Source organism: Perognathus longimembris, chromosome 3 (genome assembly GCF_023159225.1).
Source record: "Perognathus longimembris pacificus isolate PPM17 chromosome 3, ASM2315922v1, whole genome shotgun sequence".
NCBI classification, from domain to species: domain Eukaryota; kingdom Metazoa; phylum Chordata; class Mammalia; order Rodentia; family Heteromyidae; genus Perognathus; species Perognathus longimembris.
The window spans coordinates 90,342,747-90,364,631 of NC_063163.1; the positions used below are offsets into that span (position 1 = coordinate 90,342,747).

A 21,885-nucleotide genomic window follows, 5' to 3' on the forward strand; every position below is an offset into this window, starting at 1 on the left:
TGACCTTTTTATTTATGATCTCCTGAATATCTAGGATAACAGGTGTAGAACATTACAACCAGCTTATTGAGATGAAGGTTGCTAACTTTTTTGTGAAAGTGTGTGTGTGCATGCACGTATAACAAATGCACATGAGCTTGCTGGTACTTGGACATGAACTCAGTGCCTAGAACTCTGGCTTGTTTTTTTCCACTTAAGGCTGGTGCTCTAACAACTCGAACCACAGCTCTAATTGGAGATAAATGGCTCATGAGCTTTTCTGCTTGGGTTGGCTTTGAAGTGTGATTCTCAGATATCAGCCTTCTAGGTAGCTAGAATTACAGATGTGGGCCTCCAGCACCTGGCTTGAAAAGCAAGTTATTAATAGTTTTGTGCATTTTAGTTATTAGTTTTGTACCTTTTCTCCGGCAAAGTGGTGACAATATTGACTAATTAGAACTGTGGTCTCTTATTGGGAAAGCTGGCAGCTTTTTTTCCAACTTGGGCCAACAGTTTCATTTCTTTCTTCTTCTCTGGTCTGCCCTTGGGGACCAGCTTATACAGTTGGCCAAGGAAGGTATTTGCCATCCAAGTCCTTGGTGAATTTGAGGAAGCACTTTCAGTTGCTTATAGAGAAGAGCCCTTTGGCACTGCAGCAGACATAGTGGGGCCATTTACAAAGTGAGTGAGGTTCTTTTGGGCTAGATGTGCTGAGCAATGTCAAAATTCTTAGGCCTTTCTCAAATGTGATTTACTATCTTGACCTCCTGCTTCATGACAGCCAGGGTTAGAGAGTTGGGATATCTTCTTCCCTTGACATTCTTTCTTGTTGGCATATTGGGTAGCTGGAGAGAAGAGGAAGGAAGGAAATTGTAGACAGCCTAATGCACATTGTCTGAGAAGAGTTAATAAGAGGTGTTCTTGTTTGAATCGGATGCCAGTGTGAATACAACTTCTAGAACTCTTCAGTGCCCTTCAATGGTAATCATATGTGTGGTAGTCACACATGTGTATGTGCCTTCTAGTAAGTTGACTTTAATTTTTATTTTCTAGGAGAACAAATACTTTGGATTAAAAAAGGGAGGTGATAATGCACCATGGAAATGGTCCTCAGAATGTTCAGCATCAGCTGCAGAGGTCCAGGTCCTTCACTGGAAGCGAGGAAGAGCAGCCGACTCACCCAAACCTACCTCCGTCCCCTGCAGCACCCTTTGCTCCATCTGCCAGCCCATCTGCACCCCAGTCCCCTGGGTACCAGATTCAGCAGCTGATGAGCAGGAGCCCTGTGGCTGGGCAGAATGTGAACATCACTCTGCAGAACGTTGGCCCCATCGTGGGAGGAAACCAGCAGATCACCCTGGCCCCTCTTCCACTGCCCAACCCTACCTCTCCAGGGTTCCAGTTCAGTACACAGCAGAGGCGGTTTGAGCATGGCTCTCCATCATACATTCAAGTTACTTCCCCTCTGTCCCAACAGGTCCAGACACAAAGTCCCACCCAGCCTAGCCCTGGGCCAGGACAGGCCCTGCAGAGCGTGCGTGCAGGTGCTCCAGCTCCTGGGCTTGGCATTTGCAGCAATAGTCCCACTGGAGGCTTTGTGGATGCCAGTGTTCTTGTGAGGCAGATCAGCTTGAGCCCATCCAGTGGTGGGCACTTTGTGTTTCAGGAGGCACCAGGTCTTACCCAGATGGCTCAGGGAGCACAGGTTCAGCTCCAGCATGCAGGAGCTCCTGTCACAGTTCCAGAACGGCGACTATCCCAGCCTCATACACAGTCTGGTGGTACCATTCACCATCTGGGACCCCAGAGCCCTGCCGCTGCAGGAGGGGCTGGTCTGCAGCCTCTGGCCAGCCCAAGTCATATCACCACAGCAAGCTTGCCGCCTCAGATCAGCAGTATCATCCAGGGCCAGTTGATCCAGCAGCAGCAGGTGCTCCAGGGGCAACCTCTGAGCAGACCTCTGAGCTTCGAGAGGACACCTGGTATGCTGCTCCCTGGGGTTGGGAGCACCTCAGCATTTGGTATGACATCCCCGCCGCCACCCACCAGCCCTTCCAGAACTGCCATGCCCCCAGGTCTTTCTAGTCTGCCCCTTACATCTTCAGGGAGCTCAGGGGTGAAGAAGGCTCCCAAGAAGTTGGAGGAGATCCCTCCAGCCTCCCAGGAGTTGGCGCAGATGAGGAAGCAGTGCCTGGACCACCACCACAAGGAGATGGAGGCGCTCAGGGAGGTCTTCCAAGAGTGTCTGATTGAACTGTTCTTCCTGCAGCACCTTCAGGGCAACATGATGGACTTCCTAGCTTTTAAGAAGAAGCATTATGCCCCATTGCAAGCATACCTTAGGCAGAATGATTTGGACATTGAAGAAGAGGAGGAGGAGGAAGAAGAAGAGGAAGAAAAATCTGAAGTTATCAACGATGAGGTAAGAAACAGCTTAATAACTCGTGGGGCCTTTGTGACACAGGTTAGAGTATATACAACAATAAAGTAATATTTGAGCCTGGGTTATTGCAAAGCCTTTGGTTGCACAAGGATCTGATGGAAGGGTAAAGTTTAGAAGAGTGCGTTTCTTTATTCCTTCATGGAGAGGAAGCACCACTCCATTGTACCTGCCTCAGGAGGAATGTGCAAGATGGGGCTGTGACTAGTAATACCTTAGTACTGGATATAGTCACTGAGACCCAGGACCTCTTGGGCAGAGAGCTCAGCCAGCATAGTCCAGGTTTCTTCCTTCTGTTTGGGTGTAGTCCTTGGCTGGCACACTGGACAGCCCTACAAGATTCTGGTAGAGGAGTGAAAACTTAGTGCTTTTTGCCTGGTTTCCAGATTTCACTTTGACTTAAATCACTAGCCATAATTATAAGTCACTAGATGTGTTTATATGTACCTTTATAATTAAAATACAGGTATTGTGTCAAAAAACAAAACAGAACAAAAACACCATTGACTTTTTTTTTCCAGTTTTTAGATGTGCTTTTAGATTTGAGGTCATGTTTTAAACTCACACTTTGCAGACCTAACTGAGTGATAAATTTGAGATAGAATCTTTTGTAGACAGTTACTTTTTGGGTACCTAGAATGGGTCACAGTAAATCCTACACCATTGTGGCTCCTAAGGCTCTCAGATCTGTGCTTCCTGAGCACCAGTGTGCTGTATTGTGATGCATTGTATTTTGTACCTTTGTGTTGTGTAGTGTACACTATGTTGGTGGAGCTTATTTTGTTCTATGATATAAAATATTTTAAACCTTTGTCAGCCCTTCAGCAAAAATACCAGCTTTTGGTGAGCAAAAGCTTGTCTCTTTGCTCTAGCGTTCTCACTGGCATCTATGTGGCTTTGCCATCTGTGTTTTCTTTAGTACCCTTCTGTTTTTCAGAAGGTCTATATGATTATTTCAAGGACCTCACCTTCTAGTGCCATAAAACAGTGAAATTTAGTTTTCTTTATGTTTGTATATAGATGTTGCCTGTAATCTCAACCACCTTATATATATTTATGAAGAAATGAATCTCTCCCAGTTTCTGCTGAAGTAGACCTTTGCTTTGTGACCCCATGTAGTATACAATGTAGTATTGTGCAGATGGCCCAAGGAGATATAGGCTGCTGTTACTTGAGTCTGTCTGCCATTCCCACTTTAAAATCTGAGGTTACAGAATCTAGGGTGCTGCCTGTGACCAAACTGGAGCACCTGAACACTGGCATTTGTTAGGTTGTTATGGTATGAAGATGTCAGTTCAGAGTACAGAAACATTACATTTTAAACTCCCAAGTTAGTGAACTGTCAGCAATAAAATTCTAACAAAATTTTGAGCAGTTTTAAAAATTATGTTGCCTTTTTTTCTCAAAATATTTCTCTCAGGTAAAGGTTGTGACAGGCAAGGATGGGCAGACTGGGACTCCCGTTGCTATAGCAACCCAGCTTCCGCCAAATGTTTCTGCTGCTTTTTCATCTCAGCAGCAACCATTTCAGGTACTTTTTGATGGTTCTAAATTGTAGTCTCATCCCAAACGTTCCTTCATCCAGATATTTTAACCTTCAATTTACTATTCGCTCTTCAGCATTTTTTTTTCCAGAGCCCATTCCTTGTTTTTAAAAAGTAAAAAGTCTTCCTGCATATACAGTTATGAAATTAAATTGCATGAGTGAATGACAACACAAACTTTATTACTGCATTGTTTCTTTTGTGTGTGTACCTGCAACGTGGTAGTAGCTTTTAGTGTGCATGTCATCTAATATTTAAAGTCTTCTTGATTGTATGCTCAGGATTCTTTGTGTGCTGTGTTTTAATGTTCGTTTGTTCTTTTTTTTTCCTTGTGTCTTTTACTTGTATTTTGAGAACAGTGCAAAACAGAACAAGGAAAATAAGACTTAAGCAGATGATAATTTGGTGTTTTTTTTAGCTGGAGGAAATACTGATGTGAATATCTCCTGAGATCATCAGGACTGCAGGCTTCTAAGTGAAGGAAATGAAAATGCCAAGACCTTAAAAAACACATGCCAAATTCTAGGCACTTTGAAGTAGATTGTGTTGAGTTCTGAAAGCATCTTCATCTCTGATAGCTTTTGTTTGTAATTTTTGTTTGATGTAATTTCAAGCACATAAAAAAATATAGTAATCATATGAAACTCTTGTCTTGTGCCCTTTTTCTAAATTCACCAGTTTTAACTTTTTGTCCCATTTGCATTGTCTTCATCCTCTTATCCAAGTCTACAACATTATATTATACCCCTTTATCCTTAAGTAGTTCAGCACTAGTAAATAACCACAGTATGATGACCAAAATCAGAAAACTTCACTAATCCAGTACTGTTCTGTGATGGGCCAGAGATGATTTCATCTTTGTCCTGAAGATGTCCTTTATGTTTTTTTCCCTAACCCAGTGTCTCCCACAGTGTTTAGTTACTGTGTCCCTTTGCCCTTCTCTAATCTAGGCCAGTTTTTCAGTTGTTTGTGACCTTGATGTTTTTGAAGAGGACAAGTCAGTTATTTTGTATAATGTCTTGTGATGCAGGATTGTATGATGTTTCCTTGTATCACATTCAGGTCATGTATTTTTCAGAGGAGTGTTACAGAATTGACTTTGCCCTGGGAGTGGTGCTGTTAATTTTGAGCACTGATTAATTATGGTTGTGCTTACCAGCATCCTTCAGTGAACAGTTATTCCTTTTTTCCTTTTGTAAATAATGAATAACTTGGGGAAGGTACTTCGAGATTATGTAAATATCTTATGTCTCATTAAACTTTTACTCACTAATTCTAGCATCAGTTGATGAGTTGTGTGTTTGAATCAGTTACTCTGTAAAAATTCCAAAGTGGATTTTCTGCTGCCATCATTCTTTCCACATACCTACCTACCTAATTATTCGCGCTGGTACTAGGACTTGATAGATTTTTTTTTTTTTTCAATGACTGGTGCTCTGTCACTTGAGCCCCACTGCTATTTTTGGCTTCTAGCCGCTTTATTGGGGATAAGAGTTTTGAGGAATTGTCTGCTTGGGCTGACTTTGAACCAAGATTCTCAGGTCTCTGTCTCCTGAGTTGTTAAATTTTATAGTCGTGAGCCTGGAACCTTCAACATTTACTCATTGATGTCTTCTGTCAGGAGAGACTTTTCTTTTTCTCAATTGTTAACATAAACTCATTTTAATTAGTGGTTAAAACGTCACTCCCAATATTTTAAAAATTTATATGTAGTGAAATTCACTGTTGGATTCACTGTTTAGTTTGTACTTCTATTTTTGATTAGTTTTGACAAATGTGTGTTGTGGACCTCTACCATAGTCACAAAGCAGTGATTATGTTAACCCTAAAATGTACCTTCACATGCCCCTTTGTGGTAAGACCTCCTCCTCCCCTGGCCCGTGCCCTCCAGGACAGGATTGTGCCTTTACCAGATGAGGGATAGATGGAATCCTATACAGTGGTCTTTGTTGTCCAACCCTTACGCTTGGCATAATTCATTTGTAAATTAGTTCTTGTCAGAGTGGCATTCCCTTATATGAATGTATCACCCTTAGAAAGATAGCTGTTTTCATATTAGGGGTTCCTGAATAAACTTGCTGTAATTGTTTAGTTTTTTGTAATGATTTTTTGTGTGTGAACAGACATTTCATTTGAGTAAATTGGAGTCAGATTATTGGTTAATTTTAAGTACATAATAATCTTAATGTGTGTCTCTAAGACTGAGATTGGATCTTTTTTCCTTTGTTCTTCTGTTGTTTTGCATGTCTTCTTTGTGTTTATTGTTGCATTTGACAATTCTTTGAATAGGGGATAGCAGGGTTTTGGGGTGTTTTTTTGTTTTTTGTTTTGGCCAGTTCTGGGGCTTGAATTCAGGGCCTGAGCACTGTCCTTGGCTTCTTTTTTGCTCAAGGCCACCTGAGCCACAGCACCACTTCTGATGTTTTCTATATATGTGGTGCTGAGGAATCAAACCCCAAGTGCTTCATGTATACGAGGCAAGCACTCTTGCCACTAGGCCATATTCCCAGCCCTCGCAGGTTTGTTTGTTTATTTATTTGTGTGTGTGTGTGTGTGTGTGTGTGTGTGTGTGTGTGTGTGTGTGTGTAGATTGGGTTTTGAACTCAGAGTTCTTGATAGGCAGGCACTGTACCACCTGAGCCATGCCTCCAACCTGGATATCAAGTGTTTTGTGTTTTTTTGTCAGATGTGCTTTTTATAGTTTCTTTTTGTGTGTGTGCTAGTTTGAGGGCTTGAACTCAGGGATTGGGTGCTGTGTTTTAGCTGTTTTGCTCAAGGGTAATGCTTTACAGCTTGAGCCACAGTGCCACTTTTGGCTTTTTGGTGGCTAATTAGAGATGAGTCTCATGCACTTTTCTGCCCTGTCTGGCTTTAAACCATGATCCTCAGATCTCAGCCTCCTGAATAGCTAGGAGTATAGTTGTGAGCCACCAGCAGTCAGCCAGCAGCATGTTTTAGTTTTTGATGAAGTTTAACTTCACCAATTATTTAAGTTAAAAAATTACGTTTAGTTATACAAAAGGGTTTTAGTTCAACATATTAATTGAAGAGTACAGTGCATCTTGACCAGTGTCTCCCAATTCCACCCATTCCACCATCTTATCCATTTCCACATATATGCATTGAATATTGTGACTACATTCACCTACTTCTGTCTTCCCTCTCCTTCCTTTCCTCACTCCACTCTGACAACATGCTTCAGCTTCCTTAACCTTTTTTTTTTTTTTTAATGGATTGAGCTTCTGGTATTGTATCTCAGAACTATTTGTTCAGTCTGTGATCATAAAAATTTTCTTCCATTTTCTAGTTATACAGTTAGGTCTGTGCAGTGTGACAGACATAGAGGTTCAGTGTTTTGCATACTATATCAGGTATCCGATTATAGACTATCCTAGCTGAGTAGTGTTGCATGCCTATGAGGCTGAGGCAGGAAGATTGCAAGTTTAAGGCTATCCTGGATTACATAGTAAGACACTTTTTAAAAAGGAAATTATCCTTTTGTCAACTCTGTGAAGTGTCTCATTGACCCTAAGTGCATCTCTTGCTAGGCAGCTTCTATGCTGAATCCTTATTTTCTATTGGTCTGTGTGGTCTTGTGGTCTACCTTTTGCCAGTACAGCACTGTCCTGGCTGCCGTAGCTTCATGGTAGGCCTTGATGCCTGGTAGTGTGAATTCTCATTTTTGCTTTTTTGGAATTGTTTTTGGTTGTTTTTTTCTCTCCCTTTTCTTATAACTTTCAGAATCAGCTGAAGTTTGATTGGGATTGAATTGTGTCTGCTGGTTATTTTTGGGAGAAGTAATATGACAATATCGAATCTTCCAGTTCTTGAATATCGTGGGCCTCTCCATTTATTTAGGTCTTTGATTTCTTTCATCAGTCTTTGGTAATTTTCAGCATGTCAATGTCATATATGTAATTTCTTAGTACTTTTGTAGTTATAAAATCAGTTTCCAGCTGTTCATTGCAAGTATATAGAATAACAGTTAGTTACACAGGGACTTGAGATCCCTGGCCTCGTACTCTTGCTTGGCTTTGTTGGTTCCATTTCCCCGAGTGCCCCCCCCCCCCCCCCAGCCATGGCTGGCACTCAGTCCAGCAACACTTGCACATCTTACTTTTTGCTAGCTAACTAGAGATAAGCATCTTGGATTCACTTACTGGCTTCAAACTGGAATTTTCAGATCTTAGCCTCCTAAGTAGCTAGGATAATAGAGGTGAGCATCTGGCACCCAGGATGAACTATATTTTTGTGTGTGAATATGATTTTATTATTTAAGATGTTGTACAGAGGGTTTACCATTTCACAATTCAGGTAATGCGTACATTTCTCTGTAGACAGTGTCACCCCTTCCTTTGCTTTCCCCAGTTTAATACTTCATTTTCCACATAGTGTACACTGAATACCATGTGAACCTATGTTGTTGTTTTTCTGTCCTTTGGTCATGGGACTTGAACTTGGGGGCGTGGGCGTTATCCTTGAGTTCTTCTGCTCAAAGCTAATGCTCTATCACTAAGAGCCACAGCACAATTGCTGGTTTTTGAGTGGTTAGTTGGAGATAAGAGTCTTATGAGGACTTTTCTGCCTGGGCTGTCTTTGAGCCTCACATCTCAGCCTCCTGAGTAGCTAGGATTATAGGTGTGAACCACCAGCACCTAGCTGAACGTGTAATCTTTTGTCTTTTTGCCAGTCCTGTGACTTGAACTCAGGGTCTGGGCACTGTCCCTGAGTTTCTTTTGCTCAAGGCTAGCAGTCTATCATTTGAGCCACAGTGCTGCTTCTGGCTTTTTCTATATATGTGGTGCTGAGGAATAGAACCCAGGGCTTCATGCATGATAGGCAAGCACTCTACTGCTAAGCCACATTCCCAGACCCTGAACCTATAGTCTTAAACTTGTATAAACACTGCATCTTGTCTGTTTATTGGTTGACCTGGGAATCTGTCTATCTTTTTGTTCAGATAGGCCTTGAATCAGGGTCTTAATCTCTGCCTTCTAATAGCTAGGGTTGGGCTGGGAATATCGCCTAGTGGCAAGAGTACTTGCCTTGTATACATGAAGCCCTGGGTTCGATTCCTCAGCACCACATATATAGAAAACGGCCAGAAGTGGCATTGTAGCTCAAGTGGCAGAGTGCTAGCCTTGAGCAAAAAGAAAGCCAGGGACAGTGCTCAGGCCCTGAGTCTAAGCCGCAGGATTGGCAAAGAAACAAAAAACAAAAAACCAAACAGCTAGGATTATAGCTATGAGCCACAGTACCTGGCCCTTTTATTTCATGCTTTGCTGCACTGGTCAGGACTTCAGTGTGGTATTGCCTTACAGGAGCGGGAACATGTTGCTTCTGTTTCCTAGGAGGGAACATTTATTTTTCACCAAGATGTAGGTGAAGAAGGGGACAATGCTCTTATCAGGCTAAGGAAATTCCCTTATTTATATATTTCTTTATCATCAGTGGCTGTTGGATTTCATTAAATTCTGTTTTTTTGGAGGGTAGTACTGCTGGCCTTCCAAGAGTGAAAAGAAGGGGTACCAACTCTCTCTGGTTACTTCCTGCTGGCAAGGGGCTTCGGTTTTAGGGGTAAAAAGGCAGAGTTGTCATCCTACCTGGGAGAAGGCAGCAGTAATAGTTTGTGGTGAACACACATGGTTGTGTCTTTGGATGAAATCTGAAAGCATCTTATGAGGCAAGGGTGAATGATAGAAGAATTATTAGAGGGCACACAAATGACAAAAGGAAGGGTTCAAGGCAGAAAATTAAAAATTGGCTGACTTGGCTGGGAAGCTGGCTTAGTGGTAGAGTGCTTGCCTAGCATGCATGAAGCCCTGGGTTCAATTCCTCAGTACCACATAAAGAGAAGAAGCCAGAAGTGGTACTGTGGCTCAAGTGGCAGAGCGCTAGCCTTGAGGAGGGTGGGAAAAAAAGCTCAAGGACAGTAGGACAGTGGCCAGATTCTGAGTTAAAGCCCTAGGACTGGAAAAAAAATTGGATAACTTGGCTAGTCCTATCTCCTGCATTCCAGGCAGTCCTGGAGTTAGTGACTGGGTAGGGGAGAACATAGTAGACTGGTTATGAATAAGCAGTCAGAAGCTGGGGCTGGATTGGAGTAGTTAAGGGCCAGTGGGAGGCCTTGAACATTTCCTGTACCTGGACTATAGAGTATGGATGGCACCCAGGAAGGTGCCAAGTCTGTGGTAAGTCTAAGACTCACAATGTGACACCCTTTACTCTTCTCCATGATCCCTTCACACCAGGACTAGCTTTATCCCAGTTAGCATCTCTTTTATCAGATACAGGGCTTGAACTCAGGGCCTGGATGCTGTCCTGAGCTCTTTTGCTCAAGGGAGCTGGGGCTGCGCGCCCCAGGTTATACTCGGAGTAGGGTTATGAAGGCAAATACCCATGGTCAGGCTTGCCACACGCAGGTGGCCAGTGAGGTTACAACACTTACAGAGCATGCCAGGCCACACGCAGGTGGCCAATGGAGTTTCAGTCTGCCTTATAGCAACTGTTTGAAGTAACCTATCACTTTAGTTAGAATTGAAACACAGATTAGGCGGGGCTCACGTGATGCAGGTGGATATGCCTGTTCATGGGAGGGCAGAGGTTTAACCTTGAATGTTCCATAACTCAGGTGGTCAAGCAGTTTACACAATCTTATCACAGCAAAGGGGAACTTCCCTGGATAGGGTGGGGGAGATCTTAGTGGAGATAGAGTCAGCTTCTGCTCTCTTTAACTAGTCTGAGAAGGAGTCATTCTGACACCCCTCAACAGCCAATGATGGCCCTGGCCAGATCTGACCTCCATAGTACAGTTATTTATTCCTCTGTGGGTTTGACTAAATGCTGCAGAGAACAAAATCTGCTATGACTGAACTCAATTTGGAACAGCAACTGATTAGCTGAATTTAGCGCTTTAGATTAAAACCATTGTCATTTTTGTATCCAGGGTGGCTTACATACTTGGGAAACAGACATTAGACAGCAAAAAAATGAGTTAAAAGGTGTCATCTGAAAGACCATTACATGAATTAATACTTAAGTGAGCTTTGGTAGTATTAGTTTCCCCTTTCTTCACTTTAAAACATTTAGGACAATTCTTACTGCCTAAATTCATTTGTTTCCAAAGGAAGTCATTTTTAATTCCTTTTTCAAAGCCTTTCTTTACTACCCATTTTTATTGTGCACTCCCTTTGCTTTAATTTGCATTTAAAATAACCCTGAGAGTGGTCTGGGAATATGGCCTAGTGGCAAGAGTGCTTGCCTCCTATACATGAAGCCCTGGGTTCGATTCCCCAGCACAACATATACAAAAAATGGCCAGAAGTGGCGCTGTGGCTCAAGTGGCAGAGTGCTAGCCTTGAGCAAATAAGAAGCCAGGGACAGTGCTCAGGCCTTGAGTCCAAGCCCCAGGAATGGCCAAAAAAATAAAAAAATAAAATAAACAACCCTGAGAAAACCTTTTAACTAAAGTTCCTCTTTAAAGCAATGTAATAATCCTTTGAAACATTTGGCAACACACAAATCTGATTACCTTCTTAGTAGTTGGAGTTTAATGCCTTTTTCACCCTACCACTAAGCCACATTCCCAGCCCAGGCCTCTCATTTTTAACCTTGGCCTGCTGGTTATAAGCAGCACAGATACTAGTTCGAATTGAACTCAAAACCCAAATAATTCTAGGAAATACTCAAAATATCAGTATTCAAGACAGAAGCACTTTAGTTTGATAGAAAAGACTGTTTTCTTACACCATGATTTTTTATATATTAAATGAAATCGTTTTGAACATGTTCACACAGACACATACTTGTGCATAAAAGTTTTAAGGCATGCTTAGGTTTTAAAAAAAAAATTGGAGAAGAATGTTTTCTGTAATTACAGTGGCAAAAGACATTTTTGGCCACTGCGTGATAGAACTACTTGGTCAATGCTAGAAAAACAGGCAACAGCAAACAAAATACAAGACAAAACTCAAGACAGTAAACTTTTGCCAACAAGAAGTCTTTTTCTTTTTTAACAGATAACCAAGATCTACATAGCCAAGAACAGAATATACTTAGGCAAAGCACATTAGGTGGGTAGGCCTCAGTTTCCTAGGCCTGAGGTGGTGACTTTCTTAGCAGGGTACATTAGCATATGAATTGATCGTTGTATACTTCCTGGGTGGGTGGTGGATTAACCTTTGAAGGGTGGGGATGTGTGGCTAAACCCTTAACCCACCACTTGACCAAGATGATGAATTTCTCGACAAGTCAAGATGGTAAGAAAACTTGGTGGAGCTTTATTAAGTAAGTAGGAAAGCAAGCAGACAAACAACAAAATGCACAAAGGAAGGGGCACACTAACAGCATGGGTGCTCTCAAGGAGAGACCGGCAGATTGAGCTGCTACAAGAAAAGGAAAACCTTTCTAGAGGAAATGGTTGGGAGGCAACGAGTTTGCTTAGAGACATGAAGAGGACAGGCAAGGAGAACAAAGAAAATCTGAGCATATGGAAATTGCCCATTTACCATTGCCATGGCAGAAATAGTCCAAATGTTGCAATGTTGTACAGCTAAAAGTAATTGTATTCAGGTCAGTGATTGCAATTCTAGCTGTCACTAAGGCCAAATTTCTAAGCAGTTAAGTTTCTTTTGATTTTAGATCTGTCTTCAAGTCTACAATGGCTATAGCGCCTTTGAGAGGGAACCTGGTGGGGGGGTCCCTGGGAACCACCCTGCGTCGCACTCTTTAGGACATGAGCAAAAGATGGGCCACTGAGACCAACTTTCTAGCCTATAAGGCATTTTGGCTTTAGTAGGAGATTATATAAAGAGCAAAGGAGCCAAGGTGGTGTCCTGCCTCCAGAGAGATTGATGGGACCCCACTGGAATAAGAAACACAAGGAGGAAGTCTGGTGAGTGTAAAGAGGTTTACAGATTGAAGGCATTCCTGTCTACCGATCTCTTTTGGAGTGACAGATTCCTGATTCAAGCATCCCTTAAGCAAGAAGTGACCATCCAAGGAGGTGCAGGTGTCCTCTGGTATGGCTCCATATAGAAAAAGACAGATGAACAGAGGTCCTGTAGATGAGTCACTCACCAGACATAGAGAGAAGATAGTATGGTGGATGCATTGCCAGCAATGGTAAAGGTGGGAAGTAGGAGGTGGGGCTTCTTTGGCTTTCAGCAGTTTGAGTCCTAGGAGGGACAGTAAGGAGGCAGATTGACTATCAGAGAGAGTGAGAAGGAAAAAGGGCGGGGCTTGTGGGTGAGTGGGATTATATAGGGAAAGGAGGGAGGTTTGACCACAGCAGATGTGGAAGTGATCTCAGAGCCTGGGGAACCTCTCCCGGTCTGTAGGAGGCATGACTGGGGTGGTTCAGGAAGTGACCTTAGCGGATAAGGAAGTGACCTCAGAGCCTGGGATCCTTTACTGACTCACAGTCAGGTGATTGGCAGGGATTACTGGTTTCACACAGGTGATTTCTGGTAAGGCTAAGTGCTGTCTTTCACAGAGAGGTAGGGGAGAGTGGCCTGTTCTCCTGGACAGACCTGACACCCAGCCCTCAAATGCTGTTTCTGTGTCTGTTGATATCATTTGCAATTTGTCTTTGTGTGTCTGTAAAAATGGTGAATTGCCTTAAATTGAGATGTACTTTATAAACAGGGAATGCATTGGTCTTGTATTATAGTGTGTAAAGTTTTGACAACTGCCCAGTGAAGGAATCTGTCCCAGCCATCCCAGGGGACCATGCAGAGATAGTCACAGACAGAGGAAGAAGGTTTATAAGGAGGTTTATTAGTGGGACCATATCTTTCACGGGAGAGGGAGCAATATGGCATCATGACATCTGCACCTTAATCCAGGTGGTAGCTTATATAACTGGTGTTAGAGGGAAAGTAGGTAGGTCTTAGTGGTGAGTGAGAGTGGCCCATTATAGCTCTAGGGTTGGGAGTTAGGTATGGGTGGACCTGGGAGCTAGAGGGGGAAATACTAAAACCCAGTAACCCTCACGGAGATATTTGTCTACTTTTCTCATGCTGAAACTTTCTCATCCTCTTTGCTAGGCAGCTGCCGCCTATTCCCTCTCCATGGCTCCTTCCCATGGAACTCTCATTTATATCCATACCCAGGTTATCTATAAGCTGCTCTAATGTACTTATGACATGTCCATGTTTTTTATGACTCAAAACGATTAAGATTCTCCACTCTTCCCTCATTCCTTCATTTTTTTTCTTTCTTTGACAGAATTTTATTATGTAGCCCAAGCTGGTCTCAAACTTGAAAAACCCTCCTGCTTCTACCTCCCAAATTCTGCGATTACAGGTATACACCACCAATTCTGGCTTAAGATTTAGTCTGTACTCCTAGTTACTTGGAAGAAAGACATCAGAGGGTTGCAGTTGGAGACCAGCTTGTGCTGAAGGGTTTATGAGGGCTAGGAGTGTGGCTTAGTGGTAGATTGATTGCCTAGCATGCATAAAGCCTTGGGTTTGATTCCTTAGTACCACATAAGCAAAAAAAGCCAGAAGCGGATATGTGGTTTAAGTGGTATAGTGCTAGCCTTGAGCAAAAGAAACTCAGGGACAATGCCCAGGCCCTGAGTTCAAGCCCTACGACTGAGACGGAAAAAAAAAGGTTTATGAGACTCCATCTCAATAAGTATATGGTGGTCCATGCCTCTACAGGTCCCAGCTACATGGAAGCTTTAGGAAGAAGGTCTAAGGCAATAAAAACTGTGACCCCACCTGAAAAATTGCTAAAGTAGAAAAGGGCTGGAGGTGTGACTCAAATCACCTGCCTAGCGAGTATGAGTTCAAATTCCCAGTACCTCCTCTTAAAGGAGATTCATCTTCTATATTTCTTTATTTGGCTCCCCCCCATCAGCCATTTTTCCAAGGAGCCTGATTCCTTTTTGTAAAGTATAATACTAATCTGAATAATCTGATTCAGCTATTTTTACTCTATTGTAATGAGTTTAAAGATAAATCTTAAGGTGGAGACCCAGCAGGCTGGTCTTGAGGTGCTCTTGTATTTATGCATTAGAACTCAGGTAGTGATATTCCCGGATCACTGGGTGTTGGTATTCTAAACTGGAAAGAACAAAAAAGTGTGTTGGCAGCAGAGTTGTATCAGTGGCTTGTGTACCTTTACATAGCAGACTCATCAGAGTAATCATTGAAATAAGTAGAAACCTTGGGTATGGCATATATATATATGCATAACCATATTGGAAGCGTAATGTTGAAGAGCAGAGTTGGAGAAGAAAACAAGGATTATAGGTATTAGCCACTGATACCCAGCCCCTTTATTTTTATTTATTTTTTTGCTGCAAGTCCTGGTGTTTGAACTCAGGGTCTGGTGCTCTTCCTGAGCTTCTTTCGCTCAAGCTAGTGCTGTACCACTTGAGTGACAGCTCCACTCCAGCTTTTTTCGTAGTTTACTGGAGATGAGAGTCTCATGGATGTTCCTACCTTGGCTGGCTCTGATCTGTGATCCTCAAATCTCACCCTCCTGAGTAGCTAGGACTACAGGTATAAGCCACTGGTATCTGGCTACATAGTTCTCTCCCTCCCATCCTCCCATCCTGGTTTTTTTGTTTTGTTTTTGTATACTTTACAAAGATACTTGTTTCACAGAGTCTAAGCTGTTCACTTAGTCAGACTATAAAAAGTGCAGGGTTTGGAGGCATGGCTTAATAGAGTAATAGCCAGTGAGTGAAAGCATTTGGTACTGTTTGAATCCTGGTCTTAAACCAAAAAAAAAAAAGAAAGAAAAGAAAAACTAAAGGCAAACAGTGGTTTATGCTTTTTTGTTGTTGTTTGTTTTTGTCTTTGGGAACTGGTCCTAGGGCTTGATTCTCAAGGCCTAGTACTGTCTTTGAGCTTTATTGCTCAAGGCTAGTGCTCTACCACTTCAGCTGAGCCATAACTCGACTTGCAGCATTTTTTTTTTTTTTTTGTGGTTAATTGGAAAGAAGAGTATCACAAGCTTTTCAGCCCAGGCTGGCTTTGAGCTGCAATCCTCAGATTTCAGTCTCCTGAGTAGCCAGGATTATAGATGTGAGCCACTTTTTTTTTTTTTTTTTTTTAAATTCGGACGTGGAGCTTGAACTCTGGACCTGGGCACTCTCTTTGAGCTCTTCAGCTCAAGGCTAGCTCTCTACCATTTGAGCCACAGCACCATTTCTGGTTTTCTGGTGGTTAATTGGAAAAAAGAGTCTCATAGTCTTTCCTATATGGGCTGGCTTTCAACCACGATCCTCAGATCTCAGCCTCATGAACAGGTAGGATTACAGGCATGAGCCACTGGTGCCCTGCCTTTTTGTGTGTGTATGCTGCTACTGGGCTTCAGTTTGGGACCTGAGTGCTGTCCTTGAGCTTTTTCACTCAAGGCTAGCAGTGTACCATTTGTGCTACAGCTTCACTTCAGGCTTTTTAGTGGATAATTGCATAAACGAGTCTCACAGACTTTCTGTCTGGGCTGGCTTTGAATTGTAAACCTTAGATATGTCTGGTGAGTAGCTAGGATTACAGGTATGAGCTGTGCATGGCTTTAACACACGTGCGTGTATGCGTGTGTACCTGTGTGTGCTGGGGCTTGAACTTAGGGCATGGGTGCTGTTCCTGAGTTCTGTCTGTGCACAAGACTAATGCTTTACCATAGGAGCCATAGCTTCACTTCTGGGTAACTGGTTTTTGGTGATTAGTTGGAAATAAGAATGTCATGAATTTTCCTGCCTGGCCTGGCTTTGAACTGTGATTCTTAGATCTCAGTCTTCTCAGTAGCTAGGCTTACAAGCGTGAGCCACCGTGTGTCCAGCCCAGTCAGCTTCTTGTACCATAAGCATTACCAGGAACCAAATGGAAGACTTTGACAAATAAGAGATCAGATGAATAGAGTCTGATTACACCGGGAATTATCCTGTACTACACTGGGTATATTGTTCAGTTATGGAAGTGTCCTTGGAATTAGATTCCCAAATTACGTTTTGGGGTATTTGTTTTGTTTTCTCCTTAAAGTACTAAGTTTCAGTTTTGACTGTTAAGGGGTTGATGCTAATTCAGATCTTAATTACAGATAATGAAGTTTAATTAGTTCTCAGCCTGACAGCAGTTTTTTTTTTGTTTTTTTTTGGCCAGTCCTGGGGCTTGAACTCAGGGCCTGAGCACTGTCCCTGGCTTCTTTTTGCTCAAAGCTAGCACTCTGCCACTTGAGCCACAGCGCCACTTCTGGCCGTTTTCTGTATATGTGGTGCTGGGGAATCGAACCCAGGGCCTCATGTATATGAGGCAAGCACTCTTGCCACTAGGCCATATCCCCAGCCCCCTGACAGCAGTTTTAAAATCAGAGAAAGGGGAATTGTTCCTTTTTTTGGTTGGTAGTAGGGCTTGAACTCTGGGTCTGGGCACTCTTCAGCTCAAGGCTAGCACTTGAACCATAGTGCCACACCACTTTGGGTTTTCTGGTGGTTAATTGGAGATAAGAGCCTCTCAGACTTTCCTGCCCGGGATGGCTTTGAACCTTGATCCTCAGATCTCAGCCTCCTTTGTAGCTAGGATTCTAGGTGTGAGCCACAGGTGCCTGGCAGGAATTGTTACTTTTTAAAAACTTGAACAAGGGCTGGGGATATGGCCTAGTGGCCAGAGTGCTTGCCTCGTATACATGAGGCCCTGGGTTCAATTCCCCAGCACCACATAAACAGAAAACAGCTAGAAGTGGTGCTGTGGCTCAAGTGGCAGAGTCTTGAGCCTTGAGCAAAAAGAAGCCAGGGACAGTGCTCAGGCCCTAAGTCCAAGCCCCAGGACTGGCCAAAAAAAACAAAACAAAACAAAAAAAACTTGAACAAATATGAACTCCCTGGTACTTTTGCCAATATCTTGAAGGGACATTTTGTAGATGGCCCTTGTGTGTGTGAGTGTGCACATGTTGGTACTGGGGTTTGAAATCCAGGCGCATTAGGTTCTTGCTTAACTTTTTCTCTCAAGTTTGGCTCTCTATTCCTGGAATCATGGCTTCTACTTCCAGCCTTTTACTGGTTAATTGGAGATAAGAGTCTCTCAGATTTATCTACCTGGGGTGTCGTCAAACTGTGATCCTCTAATCTCAGCCTCCTGATAAACTAGGATTATAGGTGTGAGCCACCCACTTCCAGCCACTTCCAGTGGTTTTGTTTGCAATAAATAGATTAACTTGTTTTTGATGTACATAGCCCTGTTATGACTAGCATTAACAGTTTATAAAGCAAATGAGATTATTCAGGCTTATGCCTATAATCCTAGTTACCCAAGAAGTTGAGATCTGAGGATTGTGACTTGAAGCCTACCCAGGCAGAAAAGTCCTTCAGATTCTTATCTCCAGCTAACCAGCAAAAAAGCCTGAAGTGGCACTGTGGCTCTAGTGTTAGAGTACTGGCCAGAGAGCTTGAGACCCTCAGTTAGGATTGGCGTGCATGTATGCACACGCGTGCGCGCACACACACAAATTATGATCATTCAAAAACCCGATTTTTGGGCTGGGGATATAGCCTAGTGGCAAGAGTGCCTGCCTCGGATACACGAGGCCCTAGGTTTGATTCCCCAGCACCACATATACAGAAAATGGCCAGAAGCGGCGCTGTGGCTCAAGTGGCAGAGTGCTAGCCTTGAGCGGGAAGAAGCCAGGGACAGTGCTCAGGCCCTGAGTCCAAGGCCCAGGACTGGCCAAAAAAAAAAAACAAAAAAAAAAAACCCGATTTTTGCTGGCAAAGGTAATATAATAAACCCATAAGAACACAACAATGGTCTGTCCTACCCCCAATCCCCTAGGATCCTTAAATCAAATTTTGTGATTGAAAATAGTTTTTCAATGTCTTCTGTTGAAATGTTTGCCAATTTTTTTTAGCTAGAAGTTTAAAAGGTCTCACTTTGTGAAAATACCTGGCAATGAAGGGCACAGAGACAAGGGTGATGTTGATTCTCACTGGTGCAAACAGCTTTAGGTTCTCTGTCTGCTTCTATTTTGGACTATACCAGTGACTCTTAAGTCCAAGCTTCATTTGGACTTGAGACAAGTCTATAGCACTTGAAACAACCATGTAAAATATACCCCAGGATACTGTTGAATTCCCAAGTGCAACATGACAGCAGCTCCATCTTGAAAACTTTTCAGCTGCTGCTGTATGCTTTGCTTTTCCTCCTCGGGGCTGTTGGTGCCACTGCCTGTTATCTCAGTGATTCTGCTTCTGATGGTGGGTGCAGTCCCTACATCTCATGCAGCAGACATATGCTCTGGGTTTAGCCCATGCTAGGGCCAGGGGCAGTAGATTGCAGGGGGTGGCAGTGCCCAGGAGCCAGGTGGAACAAACTCAGACCTAAATGCCTACCCTGCTTACCTAGTCCCGCAGTACCTACAGCCAGGTCATGATGCATGCCATAGTGGGGTCCCTCTGTCTGTCTCTTCTCTCTGTCTCTGTCCCTCTGTCTTTTGTGCTGGTCCTGGGGCTTGAACTCAGGGCTTGGACATTGTCCTTTAGTTTTTGTGCTCAAAGTCCACTCTCTACCACTTGAGCCAGAACTCCACTTCTGGCTTTTTGGTAGTTTATTGGAGATAAGAATCTCATGACTTTCCTGCTCAAGCTGGTTTGGAACCATGATTCTCACACCTCAAGTTCCTGAGTAGCTAGGATTACAGACACAAGCCACCAGTGTCCAGTTTCTTTCTAATTGTTTTTAAATTAAGAAGTTGTACCAAGGGGTTTCAATTCAACCAATCAGGTTACAAGTACAGTATAAATTGATTAATGTCACCCACCCCTTCCAACTTCCAGCTTCAGCCTATAGGGTAGTTTTTAATTCCTTGAGGAACTTGTATGTTGTTTCTCAGAATGGCTTTACATTTCCATCAACATTGAAAAAGAGCTGGTCAGTGGCTCATGCCTGTAATCCTAGCTACTCAGGAGGTTGAGATAAGATTACAAGGTTCAAAGCCAGCCCAGCCCAAGCAAGAAGGAGACTCTTATATCCAATTAACCACTAGAAAACTAGAAATGTCACTGTGGCTCAAGTGGTAGAGTGCTAGCCTTGAGCTGTAGAGCTCAGGGACAGCAACCAGGCCTAGAGTTCAAGCCCCTTGACCAACAAAAAAGCCCAAAAACAATGAGAAAGGATTCTTTAGGGAAATGATGATGTTTGCCTTATGGGAAACAGTTTTCAAGTCATGGATTTGCTAAATTCATAGTGGTTTCCACTTTTCAACACTGTATGTGGAAAATTTCAAATAACACAAATTTAATGGATTGTTAGTGAATGATATCCTACTCTTAAAATTGTATAACTAATTTTACTGGTTTTTGAGCCACTTACATGTTTCATAATTTCTTTTGTATATGTGATATATTTCATAATAAAATTATTTGAGGAGAAGAATGGAACTAAGCCCTATCCTTTTTTTTTTTTTTTTAAATGTGTGTGTGTATGTATGTATATGTGTGCTGGTACTAGGGGAACGTAAGACCTTATACTCTTGGCTCAGCTTTTTTTGATCATGGCTGGCACTTCTGGCTTTTTGCTGGTTCATTGGAGATAAAGAGTTTCGTGGACTTTTTTGCCCAGGCTGGCTTTGAACCTTGTTCCTCAGATCTTAACCTAGCCTCTTGAGTAGCAAGAATTGCAGGCATTAGCACAATGCCTAATACATATTTTTGACCACAGAATAAGATAAAACTAAAGATGGTTCTGGAAACCAGCAGACGTGTCTGTTGCAGTTGGGGTGCCAGGGAGTTTTTGTGCTATATGCAGAACAGGTCACAGGGGCAGCCAGCATGTCCTAGCCCTCTTAGAAGCAACAGATTTTTTTTAATTTAAAGAAGCTCAGTTTTTAGTTTTTTCGTAACACAATTTGTGTTTTTTCTTCTTCTCCTCTTCCTCCTGCACCTCTTCCTCCTCTTCCTCCTCCTCCTCCCCCTCCTCCTCCTCCTCTTCCTCCTCCTCTTCCTTCTCCCTCCCCCCACCTTCCCCCTCCTCCTCCCTCCTCCCTTCTCCCCCCTCCTCCCTCCTCCCTCTTCCCTTCTCCCCCTCCTTCCTCCTCCCCCTCCTCCCTCCTCCATCCTCCCTTCTCCCCCTCCTCTTCCTCCTCCCTCCCTCCTTCTCCCCCCTCCTCCTCTTCCTCCTCTCTCTCTCTCTCTCTCTCTCTCTTTTATTTTTTGCTAGTAGTCCTGGGGCTTGAACCCAGTGCCTGAGCACTGTCCTTGGCTTATTTTTGCTCAAGGCGAGTACTCTACCACTTGAGCCACAGTGCCACTTCCAGCTTTTTCTGTTTATGTGGTGCTGAGGAATCAAAACCAGGGCTTCATGCGTGCTAGGCAAGCACCCTACTGCTAAGCCACAGCCCACATAACACAATTTATTGAAAAGACTTTTTATTTCCAGGTTGTTTTGGTAGCTTTTGGCAGCTATGTAACTATTAGTCCTTAGGTGGCACTGCCACCGGGTGCTGGAGCTGGAGCCATATTTGAGACTTGGAGGCAGAACTCACATGACTCAGTTCCTAGGTTCTTCCACATTCTTATGCTGCCATTGAGCATATCCAGTGAATGTTTATTTCAGACTGTGTGTGTGTGTGTGTGTGTGTGTGCCTGCGTGTGCACATGTGTGCATGTGTGCTGGTTCTGGAGCTTAAACTCAGGGTCTGGGCATTGACTTTAGCTTTTTTGCTCAAGACTGATACTCTATCACTTGAGCCGTATGTAGCTCCCCTTCTGACTTTGTGTGTGTGTGTGTGTGTGTGTGTGTGTGTGTGTGTGTGTGTATGTGGCTTAATTGGAGATAAGAGTGTCACAAACGTTACTGCTTTAGCTGACTTCAAACTGCAATCCTCAGATCTCAGCCTTCTGCCTGAGTAGCTAGGATAACAGGTGACTTAGAGCAGTTGTGGTTTAATGCAGAATTGAGAGGAAAAGTATGA

The 21,885-nt window shown here is 43.1% G+C and overlaps 1 protein-coding gene across 18 annotated transcripts in view; it reads left to right on the forward strand.

Moving 5' to 3' along the window:
* Ep400 (E1A binding protein p400) overlaps positions 1–21,885 on the forward strand; it is a 99,721-nt gene that overhangs the window by 4,821 nt on the left and 73,015 nt on the right. For 10 of the 18 annotated variants that reach the window (XM_048343171.1, XM_048343183.1, XM_048343176.1 and 7 more), the window contains 2 exons: positions 1,033–2,401; positions 3,840–3,950. In XM_048343171.1, coding sequence (XP_048199128.1) covers positions 1,070–2,401; positions 3,840–3,950 — 1,443 coding nt within the window. In that variant the 5' untranslated portion in view covers positions 1,033–1,069. The remainder of the gene's footprint in view (positions 1–1,032; positions 2,402–3,839; positions 3,951–21,885) is intronic. The other 8 variants (XM_048343179.1, XM_048343192.1, XM_048343187.1 and 5 more) reach the window with 1 other exon arrangement.